At 40.9% G+C, this 15,450-nt stretch overlaps 1 protein-coding gene across 11 annotated transcripts in view; it reads left to right on the top strand.

The window, feature by feature from the left end:
• LIMCH1 (LIM and calponin homology domains 1) overlaps positions 1-15,450 on the top strand; it is a 305,875-nt gene that overhangs the window by 270,352 nt on the left and 20,073 nt on the right. For 9 of the 11 annotated variants that reach the window (XM_038400177.2, XM_038400184.2, XM_038400172.2 and 6 more), the window contains 4 exons: positions 3,462-3,554; positions 5,922-6,026; positions 7,944-8,080; positions 10,783-10,907. In XM_038400177.2, the coding sequence (XP_038256105.1) occupies positions 3,462-3,554; positions 5,922-6,026; positions 7,944-8,080; positions 10,783-10,907 (460 nt within the window). The remainder of the gene's footprint in view (positions 1-3,461; positions 3,555-5,921; positions 6,027-7,943; positions 8,081-10,782; positions 10,908-15,450) is intronic. The other 2 variants (XM_043513922.1, XM_043513921.1) reach the window with 1 other exon arrangement.

Here is a 15,450-nt window from a genome sequence, read left to right as displayed (position 1 = left end):
TTTTTAAAATACAAAAGTAAAACAGCATATGGCTTAATGTGAGTTGATGTATGGCTATCCACATCTGTAATGGCAACAGTCTTAACTCTTTTATGGGTTTAGTTCTCAGTGTTATGTTTTGCTTCTGTCAAATAGGATTATGTACAATATGCGAACTTGTAAATCAGTTCCATACATAATGACCTTTCCTAATCAGCATGTGCTCTGTGCCCAGATCACACTTACTGTTAGAGATGGGGCTAACTAGTAAATCCCTGTGTACACACACGTATACAGCTTTCCACTGATTTCACACCCTGTTCTAAACTGTGTCATAAGTTATCTGTGCCCTGAACCACCATACTTGGCTGGTAAGATGGTAAAAGAAAATAGAAACCACACTTCCACTTTTATCTTGTTTTTAACAAGAACATTAGTGCAGGGATTCAGGAATAGCCACCAAATACATAGCATACATTAGGTCTATATTTAAAGCACAGAAAACATAAACTATGTATTGATTAATTGCTTTGATAGTTTTTTTTCAAGACTGTGCATATGAGAACACTGTTTACAAACAATTACTTTGTTAGATTTTGTAGATTGTTGTTTACAGTTGTCCTAATTTAAGAAGACCAAGCTAAACTTCTCCATTATAAAGTGGCTTCTGGAAACTTTCTCTGTACAGCTTAGTAGTATAATAAGCAATGTAAGAGTTCTGAGGGGCTGTCCTGGCTGAATGAACTGTAGTGGTACTATTTTCCAATCTGGAAAGAGAGAAATTGAAACTTCCTCATTTCACTCAACGGTGAGCCAAGAAAGCAACATTGACTGGCTCCAAGGAAGCCTTTTATTCTCTTTCCTAGCAAGGATGATGGCACCAGGAGAAAGAACGAGGAGTCCTTGTGGCACCTTAGAGACTAATAAATTTATATGAGTATAAGCTTTCTTGGGCTAAAGCCCACTTCATCAGATACATGCAGTAGAAAATACAGTAGGAAGATAACTATCTATCTATATACAGAGAACATGAAAAAATGGGAGTTGCCATACCAACTCTTAACAAGACCAATCAATTAAGGTGGGCTATTATCAGCAGGAGGGAAAAAACAAAAAAAACACTTTTGTAGTGAAAATCAGGATAGCCCATTTCAAACAGTTGACCAGAAGGAGTGAGTAACAGTAGGGGGAAAATTAACATGGGGAAATAGTTTTTAGTTAGTATAATGACTCATCCACTCCCAGTCTTTATTCAATCTTAAATTAATGGTGTCCAGTTTGCAGATTAATTCCAGTTCTGCTGTTTCTCATTGGAGTCTGTTTTTGAACTTTTTTGTCGAAGAATTGCGACTTTTAGGTCTGTAATTGAGTGTCCAGGAAGGTTGAAGTGTTCTCCGACTGGTTTTTGAATGTTATAATTCTTGACGTCTGATTTGTGTCCATTTATTCTTTTGTGTAGAGACTGTCCAGTTTGGCCAGTGTACATGGCAGAGGGGCATTGCCGGCACATGCTGGCATATTATCACATTGGTAGATGTGCAGGTGAATGAGCCTCTGGTAGTGTGGCTGATGTGATTAGGTCCTATGATGGTGTCCCTTGAATAGATATATGGACAGAGTTGGCAACGGGCTTTGTTGCAAGGATAGGTTCCTGGGTTAGTATTTTTGTTGTGTGGTGTTTGGTTGCTGGTGAGTATTTGATTCAGATGGGTGGGGGGTGTCTGTAAGCGAGGACTGGGCTGTCTCCCAAGATCTGTGAGAGTGAGGGATAGTCCTTCAGGATAGGTTGTAGATCCTTGATGATGTGCTACAGAGGTTTTAGTTGGGGACTGAAGGTCACAGCTAGTGTCGTTCTGTTACTTTCTTTGTTGGGCCTGTCCTGTAGTAGGCGACTTCTGGGTACTCTTCTGGCTCTGTCAATCTGTTTCTTCACTCAGCAGGTGGGTATTGTAGTTGTAAGAATGCATGATAGAGATCTTGTAGGTGTTTCTCTCTGAGGAGTTGGAGCAAATGTGGTTGTATCTTAGAGCTTGGCTATAGACAATGGATGTGGTCTGGATGAAAGCTGGAGGCATGTAGGTAAGCATCGCGGTCAGTAGGTTTCCGGTATAGGTGTTTATGTGACCATCGCTTATTAGCACCGTAGTGTCCAGGAAGTGGATCTTTTTTGTGGACTGGTCCAGGCTGAGGTTGATGGTGGAATGGAAATTGTTGAAATCATGGTGGAATTCCTCAAGGGCTTCTTTTCCATGGGTCCAGATGATGAAGATGTCATCAATGTAATGCAAGTAGAGTAGGGGTGTTAGGGGACGAGAGCTGAGGAAGCCTTGTTCTAAGTCAGGCATAAAAATGTTGGCATACTGTGGGGCCATGCGGGTACCCATAGTAGTGCCCCTGCACCAGGAGAGAAGCTTGAGGTGGAAGGTAATAAAAATGCAGATTTCCGTATTTAAGAATGGATTGCTTTTGACCAGTATTTTATTCTTGAGCTTAGTCTCTTTATACCTCGTACATTTTTATTTCTATTTGTTGTTTATGCCATTCCAAATTAAATCATATTAGGTGGAGTTGATTGCATGGTTTGCCTGGTTATCAAATTGATAATAACAAATTTCTTATGGTCAGGGGTTTGTGTTCTCAGTATTTTTAACCTTTGTTTTGCACAATATTTTGGAGGAAGGAGGTTGCAACCAAATTGCAGAGGAAACAGTGTGACTTTGCTGTTCCAATACAGATAAGACAGTTTTGACACCACAGCATTTTAAAGAGCTCTTTGAGAGATTCTCTTTTGATTCAGAACACATGCAGGGCTGGGGAGATTCAATTCTCAAGAAATAATCCCATCCAGGAAGAAAACCATGACTCAGCTAATCATCATCTTATCCACTTCCGACCTTATACATTGTCTATTTATCATATGAGCCTACATGGTTTTTCATCTTTCATTAAATTGTATTAGCAGCAGCTTATCTTTATTAGATTAGTGCCAAAGCTAATATTTGCGAAGCCAGTTAAATTCAGAAGCTATTTTAGCCAATGACTAATGCAAAATCCATGTTTTAAATATATTTGAGTGTTTTGATAGCTTTTTTCAGAACTCTTCAGCTCTTCATAAGCTATGATTGTTTTTAAATGCTGAAAATAAATTGCATTTTGATCTAGTATTTGAAAACTCCTAACTAGTCAGACTTGTTATAGCACTTTAAGCATCCCTGGTGCTTTACAATAAGCTAATAGTACTAAACAACATAAAACTGGGAGACTGGGGGTTGGGAGGGAAAGGGAGAGAAGTTTGTTCATGTTCTTGTTTTTACATTGCATGTCTCTTTTCTGATGAGCCAGTTTCTAGTGGGTCCAGTTTCCCGATACATAGCAAATACTGCAGAACATAAATACTGTCTTTTAACCATTGAATTGAAACAGATAAAAAGAACCCCCTATTAAGTTTCCTATTAAATAGATTGTACTGAAATTCTGCACAGGAGAGGTACCAGAAGGAGCAGGACAAGCTGAAAGAAGAATGGGAAAAAGCACAGAAAGAAGTTGAAGAGGAGGAGCGTAGATACTATGAGGAGGTATGATGTTCAAAAGAAGCAAGTTTAAGAAGTGATCTTGCAGTTCCAGTGCAGGGGTATCTTGCTTCTATGCATTTTTAAAGTCTTTTGCTAGTGGGACTGTCACTTAGAGACTAACCATTTACGATGATCCTTTATGTGAGAGAATTTACATCTCGGCAATGGAAATGTCAGAAGCTCACTGTTAGTTTAATTATTTTTAATTTCCATGCCCATGTGTTGTCCTGTGCTCAAGTCATCCTTCGTCCTGTTTCAGTGGTGCAGTTAGCTTGGACAATGTGTACGTCTCTTAAGTTGTCTTGTCACATTCATTGTATGTTTCTAATCATACTTTTATGTACAGTAGTTAGGCAGATTAACATTGGATAATCCGTGCTTGAGTAGTAAATGGCATACTCATGACCCTGATGAGAGGTAAAGCATCTTTCTGAACTCTCTGTGCATTTCTCATGCACCCATCACCATAATGTCTAGCCACCGTGCATTACTTAGAAAATAATTAAATGTTATTTTAGGAAATCTGTCTATGCTACAGATGAATTGAAATAGGAATGTAGGAGAGAGGAGGCAGAAGAATAGGTTAAGGTGACATTAACAGGCATTCCCAATATGGATGCGCATATCAATAAACACAAGCATGTACTTGGCCAGCAGCAGCAGTCTTGACTTCCCCAGTTTATCACCCAGGACACACTGGCATTCATACTCATATAATGGGGCTGGTGCTGAAGTACACTAGAGAAAATTATGATGAACTTTGGAGACCTAGCAAAGATAGGCAAATAGGCAGCACAACGGCAGATGAAATTCAGTGTTGGCAAACTTAAAGAAATGAACATTGGAAGGAATAACTTCAGGTAATTCTATAATAATAATTCTGTCCTAGTTGAAGAATGAAATGGAAGATAATACTGAAAAATATTACAATGCCATTATATAAAATAGTAACACATCCTCACGTAGAATACAGGGTCTAGCTCTGGTTAACCCATCTCAAAAAAAGATACAACATGAGTACATAGTGTGCAGAGAAAGGCAATGAAAATGACTAGAGGCATGGAGCAAATTTAAAACCGAATAAAGGAAAAACTTCTTACGGAATACACACCTATCAATTAAACACCCTGCCATTTGATATTGAATCTAGTAGCTTAGTATTCCATGTCCAGCAACATTGAAGATCAGGCCACTTACCTAGTGATCTAAATATGGATTTTTAAGCCTAACTTTATACTCTTGCTTTTGAAGATCTTACTCCTGGGGGAATTCTGTGCCACTGCGCATGCACAGAATTCGTGTGCCCCACAGAATTTAATTTTTTTCTGCAGAAAATACATTCTACCCCAGAAGTGCTGCTGTTTCACCTTTCTCCCACCAGAGACCACTCTGGTGCCAGAACAGCTAACAGCATGAATGCAGCAGGCTGTTCTAATGCCACTGCAGCCTCTGGTGGGCAAAAGGTGGAACTACAGCACATCTGGGGCAGAATGTATTTTCTGTGGAGGGAAAAAGAAATCTGTGTGCACACAGTGGCACAGAATTCCCCCAGGAGTAAAAGTTCATCATAGCACCTAGCCCATGGAGCCAGGTTAGGACAGAGTGGGGCACATGGGGCTGCTGGGGGGGGTCACAGACTGGGATTCAGAATGGCTAGTGGAGGAGGACAGACGGGGGCATGGGCTCAGGAGCTAGTGGGGTGACCGCATTTAGCCTAGGACGGAATGGGAGTGGGGGTGCATGGCCACATGGGGATGGGCGAGTGGGGCTGTGGGGACAGGGACAGATGTGTCTGACTGAATGGGAGAAGCTTCGGATCAGCCAGGGTCTGCATGGGAGAGGCTCCCCAACCCCCAAAGAATCCTGCCCCTCCCCCACAAAAAACCTGTTCCGTAATTCTCCCCCAACAACTCTCCTGGTTCACTCCAGGGTCCTTCCCTCTCCCTTACCTCCTCCATTGCCCCTGACACTCTCAAGCCTTTGCACTGCTTCCTGCACCGGTGCAGGAAATACAATTCTGTATTGTAATTTAAATGAATTACTCAAAGTTCTGTACTAATATGCCTACTAAGGAATCTATTTGTCAAAAAAAATTCCAGAATATTTTTTTTTGGTCTGCATTGTTACTGACATACTTGCTGACAGATATTTTGAAATAAATTACCAAAATAATTGAAACTGGCATGATTATATTGTATCATTTTGACAAATAAAATATGCAGAATTTTGCAGAATTCTTAATTTTTTGGCACAGAATTTTTAATTTTGGCACGGAATTCCCCCAGGAGTAAGATCTTATCCATGTTCCTTTGGCAAGCTTCATGTTTAAATCTCTCCTCTTCCTCCTTCCTGCTCCCACCTCTCCTTTAGGAGCGCAAGATAATTGAGGATACTGTAGTTCCATTCACTGTTTCTTCAAGCTCTGCTGAACCCCTCTCCACTTCTTCCTCTGTCACTGAAGGAAATGGGACAATGGTGAGTGTCTGACAGAACTGGAGTGTAAACTAGGAGGTAATGAAAACGGGGCAGTAAAGGCAAAACTATGTTCAGTGTGGAGTTAGACCATTCCCTTAAGATCTGTAGGGTCTAAGAATGGTATGAAAGGCAGTTTGTTTCATGAAGCACCCTATCTTACTTTTAAAAGCACTTCTCAATAAGCGTAGTTCACTTTTAACTGATAAAAATGTGCCCAGTTATATGCCTCTAAGCACTATAAAGTGTGTAAATAAAATGTATTATTATAAATACAGAGCCAAACCCCAAAGCAAGCTACCACCATCCTACTTTAGACAAGAGCAGGGTTAAAGTAAAAGGGGCCAGGAGTTGCACAGCTCCCCATTAAAAGTAGATGGTGTGTTCCCAGTCCTCTCCCTGTCTTTGGTGAGCATTACTCACCTCATTGCTTCCCTTCTTCTTTGGCTGATGCAGGCAGATGTCACCCTTGTATTTCAATCTACTTTGACTATCATGCGAAGGCCTAGGAAATCTAAAATTTTCCTTTAAAACATGGGATGACTTTTCTCTAAAGCAAGATGGAAATAAATCAGGAATGTTCAGGCTATGATCCTCCCATGGCTCCTTCTGCACCCATTGCCCACAAAAGGCTAGCCTGACACATTCAACTAGGCCATGGTCTCCACTGCCCAAAACAGGGTGTGGTTACTGCAAAAGAGCTTGCTGTAAAATTCTAATAGAGACACGGCACACTTTGTTTTTACTTCATTGGAGGTTGTCAAGTTCAACATTTTAATCACCCCACATGGCTTTGACCTGAGCTAGCTACTTTGAGGTAAAAAATAGTGGATTGTCTCCATTAGGATTTTACAGTGAGATAGCTAACTTGAATTTGCTATCCTGCTGTAAAAACATCTTTTTTGGCAGTGGAGACAGCCTTGGGAACCTGACAAAGTTCTGGTAGCCTCCTTGGGCTGCACAGATTCTCTACAACTCTGTGGGCTGTGGACCCACCCCAGCACACCCCCTACACCAGGTCTTGAGGTAGTCTTCAAGAGGCAGCCTTATGACTACCTACCATAATAGCTGCGCTGGGGGGATCCTCCCATGGCTGGTTACAGGGGTTTTAGGACTCCTTTATATGGTTCTGGCCCTTTTGCAAGGCAAAGGGAGGCCAGACGGGGGGTAAGGAGCACATCCCTGGTACATGACAGCAATCAAGAATAGCTATGTTTTGACTTCTGGGAGACTAGAAAAGTCTAGCTTGTAGTTATTGGTAAACTCTCAATCAGAGCCCCCGCGTGGCTTCTTCTCTTTTTTCATTCTAATGCAGAAGGAGATGAGCATTTGTCATCCTGAAGGCTATGCTAGACAGTACCTTTAATTTATTACTGTATTTCAGTACTGAAGACCACATTCTACTCAATTATTGTATTTCTCAGGCAATGGAGCGTGTGAATAAATACACATTTTGCTTCCCATGGGATGCCTCAAAAACACCTCACCAGTGAAAGTGTATTGACCAGCTTTGTTTTTGAAGCTTAACTTTGAAGCCCAAGGAATTTTGTAACCGTGTTTTGAATGTCACGTTATCTTTCTGTACTGACAATCTTCCGATTGGCACCACGTATGGCTTCTGTGTTGAATAAATGTTGTACTCTCTGGAGAGGAAATGCCCTTCCATAATTTCCTTGTTACAAGTTCAGTATAATCATGTTAATTTTCTAAACACTGTCCCAATCAAATCCAAGGTCAGTGTCAGTAAGGTCAAATAACTTCTGCTTTATGTAACTCAGTTCATTTTTCCTCAAAGGCATTTCCTTTATGTGTAACAAATATGTACACTGAAGTACAGGCTGTATTGTTCTCATGCATGTTCTGAAGTTGAGTTCAGGTGAAGATCTTCACTATTATCTCACTTTTTTTCTTTTTTGGTAGAATATGATGGAACTGAGTAACTCTCAAGAGGAAGAGAAACAAAAGGAAATTAAAAGACAGCAGAAATTACCCTGGGAGCAGGAGGGTGCATCATTAGCCAAAAACAAGAAAAGTGAGCCATGCCTGGAAAAGAAAAGGTGTGGGTTAATCAAGGAATTTTAGACAAGTGAATGTACGTGTACGGTTGTCATCTGGGCACATAGCAAAATTATTTTGTTGTACTGTGCTCATACTGGGGATGTGGAAGTGCTTGTAACTTCCATTCCTACACATTACACAACTACCCTGGCCTGCAATCTGTCTTCAGTTGTTCTCCAACTTCTTCAATCTGTAGTCAATCCAGAGATCCCTCACCCTTACCAGACTTCCACTTGCCCTTTTGAGGTCCCTCTTTTCTACTGGGAAGATATGATGGAATGTATCAATGTTTATACTTTTAAAACAATATTTGGTTATCTTTCCTTTTACCTCCTCTCATTTAATTTCTTTATTCTTTTCCACCTTAAACTTTCATCTTTGTCTTCTCACTTCTTCTGTTCCTGTCTTTCCATCTTACCCTTACTCTTGAAACCCTCTGTCTCTCACTCTCCTCTTTTTCAGTTTCTCTGTGATCCCTTTCTAAAGACAGAAGGTAACACTTTGATCATCTAGTCTGACCTCCTGTCTAGCATAGGCCATAGAACTTCCCAAAATAATTCCTAGAGCATATCTTTTTTAAAACATCCTATCTTGCTTTAAAAATGGTCTGTGATGAAGAATCACCATGACCCTTGGTAAGTTGTTCCAATGATTAATTACTTCCACCATTAAAATGTACACCTTATTTTCAGTCTGAATTTGTCTAGCTTCAACTTCCAGTCATTTTTTTTTTGCTAGATTGAAGAGTCCATTATTAAATATTTGCTCCCCATGTAGCTACTTAAATACTGTAATCAAGTCACGTCTTAACCTTCTCTTTGCTAAGCTAAATAGGTGCTTCTTGAGTCTGTCACTATAAGGCATGTTTTCTAATCCTTTAATCATTCTCCAGGCTCTTTCCTGAACCCTCTCCAATTTACCAACATCCTTCTTGAATTATGGACTCCAGAACTAGACATGATATCCCAGCAGCATTTGTACCAGTGCCATATATAGAGATAAAAGAACCTCTCTATTCCAACTCGAGATACCCCTGTTTATGCATCCTTTAAGTTCACATTAGCTGTTTTGGCCATAGCATCACACTGGGAGCTCATGTTCAGCTGATTATCCACTATGACCCCCCAAATCCTTTCCAGAGTCACTGCTTCCCAGGTTAGAGTCCCCCATCCTGTAAATAAGGCCTATGTTCTTTGTTTCCAGATGTATATGTTTACATTTAGTGACATCCCTCTGCTTTCGTCTTCACCCCTTTAGGAAGTTACCAAGTCCTCACTCATTAAGGAAGAGCAGTGCATCCTTCAGGGAGTTACTGGACCCCATTCCCCTTACTAACTATTCTGTATAGTTCTGGAACAACACACACACTCATGTTTGGGTACGGGGTGCTGGAAGGCTGACATTCCTACTGAGGCAGGGTTAAGGTTCTAATGTGTAGTCTGTGTTGTATAGTGGCTGTTCTAGTTGTGAATTGGGCTTCTCTCGGTGGAGGAGTAAAAGATATTGTACTGCTGGGGCTATTTACTGCCTGTCAAGCATCCCCTTGTGGCCAGAGGTTGCTCCACAGCATCCTGCCTCTGTGGCAATCCTGTCTCTTCAGGGCTCCTTGAAGAGCGCACAGTTCAAAAAGTAATTCCGACAATCCCAAGGGATTCCATTTATTTAGTCTTCAGGTGCACACTGGCCCTCCAGGCTCCAACCCTCATCCAGTGTCTCTCTCCCAGTAGTCCAACACAAAGTATTTCAAAACAAAACACAAACTATGCAGACTTCAGCCCAGTTTCAGCTGGGCACAGCCCCCTCTATGTAAGAGTGTCTGTCTGTGCTTCCCAGTGCCTCCTGCATGGAGTTTGTTCTCCCAGTCCCCAGGCCTTTTCAGTAAGACCTCTCTCCCCTGCTTCTTGGGCAGGTCTCTCCCATGCCTCCCTGCCTGGAGAGCTTTCTTCAGCTTACTGTCAGGCTTCCTTCTACCTCTGGCAGTCTCAGCTACTCTCTCACCAGGCCTTCCCTGCAGGTTCCTGCTGCCTTTTATACTGTATTTAAATTACTTGATTTCCCTCTGGTAGGGCTCATCTGGCTGAGGGGGGAAGCCTCCCTGTGGCAGATATGTTTAGATACTTTCCCTTTTCATTTCTTGGCTTTTATGTCCGTGTGTCAGGTAGGCTATGTATAGCGCAATCTTAATTCACAAGTATTGCAGTGTGTTTATGTGCTAATTTCCTAGGTTTCTTAGTTTAAGCAAGGATCTCCAACTTAGCAATAGCTACTTTCACCAAACCAGGATCTTCACTCCTGAACTGGCCAGACGGTTTGACAAGGAACAGGATTTTCAGTGCTGGTAGCTGTTGCTTTCACAAAGACAAGGAGCTCCTGAGCAGGCTTAACATTATACAAAGAGCAAGACCGTTGACACAATAGCTGTTGCTTTGTCAAATATGCCATTCTATGATGCTGTTACAGAAAGGCCTTCAGGGCCTGTAATTGGCAGTATGTCAGGCCAGCAAGGAGAGTCAGCATAGATTACCATTTCAATTTATTGCCAATTCATGATTATTACCCACACCGATCTATTATTGCTAACACACGGAAACAAATACTTGTTAAGCATAAGAAGTTCACATACTAAAGCATAATAATGAAATGACACTCTAGCTGATATTCCTCTTAGCTTTGTGTATACAATGTGATTTGTTTTCATTAGCAGTGTAAATAAAGTGCCCACAGAACATCCAGAGACTATTCTTCAGAGGGGAAGTGAACAGGATCACCAGGTGTCAGTGACAGAGCACAGCTCACCTGTCATACTGAATCTGCCATTGACTCAGGGTAAGATTCCAAACAATCCAAAGATTGGTTTTGTTTGTTTGTGTTTGTCAAGGAAATTTCACAGGTTCATAGTGATTTAATCAAGAATATTAGTCAAATGAAATTGCAAATTTCCAAAATAATTTAATCCGTGTTATTGCTGCGGGATTTAAACTTTTCCCCGGTTCAAAATCTGTTTAGTACAAGCTAAGATAAATGAGTTTAAGTGATAACTGAACTTTGGATCCTTGGCATTACATGCCATGGAAGGCTGAGCACTTAAACTCCAGCTGAGAAGCTAAATAATCAAAGTCTATGTGTGCACAATAGCTATCTAAAGTATATCCTGCAAATATTATTTAATGATAAAAAATTCATTAAGACAGAGATACGGTTGCCTAGCAATAGCTCGATCCCTTCCAGAACATTGAGCTAAGCAAAACTCAAACTTTTGAAAACCAGGAAATACAGCTCGTGTACCCATTCACCCTTAACTCTGCCCCTGAAGCAGGCAATAGCCACTGGGAATTAACTGCATGAACTCCAGCTGCAGTCACTATGTTAGGTGTAGCTGTATTGAATAGCAGAGGAATAGTTGGAGCAGCTTGGAAGATCGGTAATTGTGATATGAGGAGATCTGGGGATTAGTCTGAGGAGCATCGTAGAGCTGTGATTGTGATATAAAGTTTATTCTCAGATTTCCACTGAGGGTGGCTTTCACACTTCAGAGTTGCTAAAATATTTGAACTTAATGAAATGCTGTTTTTGTTTTCTGGGGTCTGTATCTCGGGAGCCCCATGATCAAATGACCCCACATTTGGATCACTAACCCTAACCTACCCTACTTTCCCATGAGGCACTGCAAATTTCAAGACAATTCATGTAAGCACACAGATTTTAGAGGACTAAGAAGGATTGTACTTTTAACAAGAAGAATGGCTTCCCAATCTTAGCTAGAGCAGAGCTGGTGCACCATTATAATAATATATGACATTGGAGGGAGAATCGAAGGGAGGAGCTGTACACATCCATCAGCAACATTGGTCTTACTGCAGAGGGTATGGGGAAGATCCCCATCCTGAGTCATTTTTTTTTAGATGACAAATCTGAGGAACTGTCCCAGATTGTGGTGTTGATTGAAGTGGTTTTGGAACAAATTGATAAATTAAACAGTAATAAGTCACCAGGACCAGATGCTATTCACCCAAGAGTTGTGAAAGAATTCAGATACGAAATTGCAGAACTACTGACTGTGGTATGTGACTTGTCATTTAAATTAGCCTCTGTACCAGATCACTGGAGAATAGCTAATGTGATGCCGATTTTTTTAAAAAGTCTCCAGAGGTGATCCCAGCAATTATAGCCCAGTAAGCCTAACTTCAGTACCAAGCAAACTGATTGAAACTGTAGTAAAGAACAGAATTATCAGACACATAGATGAACACAATATGTTGGGAAGAATTAACACGGTTTTTGTAAAGGGAAATCTGCCTTACCAATCAGAATTCTCTGAGAGAGTCAACAAGCATGTTGACAAGGGTGATCTACTGGATATAGTAATCTTAGACATTCAGGGCTGTGGTCTACACTACCACGCTAAATCGATCTAAGTTACGCAACTTCAGTTATATGAATAATGCAACTGAAGTCGATGTAGTTAGAGCCACTTACTTCAGTTGCTACACTGCACTGTGTTGACAGGTGAGTGTCTCCCGTTGACTTCCCTTACGCTTCTTGAGGAGGTGGAGTACGCAAATCAATGGGAGAGTGATCTCCCATCGATTTAGCATGTCTTCACCGGACCTGCTAAATCGACACTCACTGCATTGATCGCAGCAATGCCAATCTACTGGTAAGTGTAGACATGCCCTCAGAAAGCCTTTGACAAGGTCCCTCACCAAAGGCTCTTACACAAAGTAAGAAGTCATGGGATAAGAGGGAAGGTCCTCTCATAGATCAGTAACAGGATAAAAGATAGGTATCAGCGGTCAGTCTTCACAGTGCAGAGAGGTAAATAGCAGGGTCCCCCAGGGATCTGTGCTGGGACCAGTACTGTTCTACATATTCATAAATGTTACGGAACAAGGGGTAAACAGTGAGGTGGTAAAATTTGCAAACAATACCAAATTACTCAAGATAATTAGGTCCAAAGTTGACTGTGAAGAGGTACAGTGGGCTCTCACAAAATTGGGTGTCTGGGGAACAAAATGACAGATGAAATTCAGTGTGGATAAATGCAAAGTAATGAACATTGGAAAACATAATCTCAACTATACATACAAAATGATGGGGTCTAAATAAGCTGTTACCACTCAAAAAAGAGCTCCTGAAGTTGTCATGGATAGTTCTCTGAAAACATCTGTTCAATGTGCAGCAGTAGTTAAAAAAGCGAACAGAATGTTAGGAACCATCAGGAAATGGATAGAAAATAAGAAAGAATTTATCATAATGCCAATATATAAATCCACGGTATGTCCACACTGTGAATACTGCAGGCAGTTCTGGTTGCCCCATCTCAAAAAGGATGTACTAGAATTGAAAAAAAAAACTATAGAGAATGGGTGTGGAACAGCTTCCATATGAGGAGAGATTAAAAAGACTGGGGCTGTTCAGCGTGGAAAAGAGACGACTACAGGGGGATAGGATCGAGGTCTATAAAATCAAGACTGGTGTAGAGAAAGTGAATAAGGACGTGTTATTTACTCCTTCATTTAACACAAGAACCAGGGGTTACCCAATGAAACTAATAGGCAGCAGGTTTAAAACAAATAGAGTGAAGTATTTCTTCACACAGTGCATAGTCAGCCTGTGGACCTCATTGCTAGGAGATGTTGTGAAGATGAACAGTATAACTGGGTTCATGGAGGATGGGTCTATCCATGGCTATTAGCCTGGACGGTCAGGGATGCAACCCAATGCTCTGGGTGTCCTTAAACGTCTGGCTTCCAGAAGCTGGGACTGGATGACTCGATAATTGCCATTCATTCCTTCTGAAGCATCTGGCACCGGCCACGGTCAGAAGACAGGATTCTGAGCTAAATGGACCATTGATCTGACCCTGTATGACCATTCTTATGTTCTCTGATTAACCATTTCTCCATCACAGCTGCTTTTAAAAGCTATTCCTTCAATTGTAGATATGGAGGTCAATTTTGTCTTCAGATATCTTTTTAAAAAACTCAGTTTAATAGAATTTAAAAATATATATTTTTTTATTATAAGCATTGCAACCCAAACACGGAAGGGCGGTACAAGGACTGGATAGCTAGAAAGTGAAAAAACTTGCCTGTAAAGAAAACTGAAATTGGCTAGTGTATTTTCATTGTTTAATCTGAGATAAAAGAAAAAAGTAAATAATGTGATCAATGGTAAAAAGTAAATTTTGTTTATGAATTTATTTAAGTTTCTGATCTTCATGTTTTGATGTAACAAAAATTTGGTTATCCCTAAAAATGAGGTAAGAGAATGGGATTAAACTATTTAAATTATTATATGCTCTGAGTGCACATTCACAGTTTAAATTTGGTAGGTTTGTATATCATATGAGAACTTCATTGTATGTTTAATATTTTGATTAAAGGCTTCTATACAGATAAAAAAAGAAAATACTGTCCTGTAGCGTATTCTTGTACACATAAATAAAAACTGACTTTTCAACTAATACATTTTAAGCAGAGATAAGCAAACTTCAGAAGGTTTGACAATTTAAGTTTGGGTAAACATCCAACAGTTCCATTGTTTATCTGAACTCTAACCAGACTTTTTGAGGCTCTCCCCAACTTGTCCACCAGTGGTCTTTTGGTAGCCTTTCTCTTGCCTTTGATCCTTTAAGTTTCCCAGCTCTCTCACCAGTGCCTTAATGGCCCAATGCCCAACAGCGCTCTGCTTTTCTTGATGATGAAGATCTGTTACCTACCTTTTGATATGATCATGCACTTCTCCAATAACATCCCCCCCCCACACAGATGCTTGGATTGTTCACATGAAAGTCTGCATGCCTCTACTGTCCTTGCCTTTCTGAAGGGTGGAGACCAAAGGCCCTTTTTCTCTCTCTCCCTCAAATCCATGTAGTTGGTGTCTTCAAGGGGAGGCCTTTCCAGGTTTTCCTAACCCATGAGTAGCAAAATTCTTCAGGAGAAGCCTGAGCAGTCCTCTCCCTTCCACTCAAAAGACAAGAGGTATCTGGTGTGACAAGGTTCGATTAGGCTCCCTAGACATCTGAATTCACTGAATACTGGCCTAGAGCACATTCACTGAGCATCCCATGGGCCACTGAGTGGCTGTCATAGCTGATGAACCTGATGAGATGATCCAAAAGGCATAGGGGAGTCACCGGGAGAAAAGGGTTGCTAGGGCTACTGGGCCAGTGGGAGTGAATAGCAGACATGAACAGCCCACATTCCTTTTATTAATGCCTAAGTTAGTTCTCTCCAGTTCTTGTGGGTCAGCACTCTGCATACATAACTCTTGTAGTTGTCTGGAAGCTTGGATGCACCAGGACCATTGATGAGAAACATTTTGTTTTGGCTGTATGAACCTATTTAAGTAGCTCAACTGCAGTGCT

Source organism: Dermochelys coriacea, chromosome 4, assembly GCF_009764565.3.
Source record: "Dermochelys coriacea isolate rDerCor1 chromosome 4, rDerCor1.pri.v4, whole genome shotgun sequence".
NCBI classification, from domain to species: Eukaryota; Metazoa; Chordata; order Testudines; family Dermochelyidae; genus Dermochelys; species Dermochelys coriacea.
Note: the sequence above shows the minus strand (reverse complement) of the source record. Positions and strands in the feature narration are given on the sequence as shown.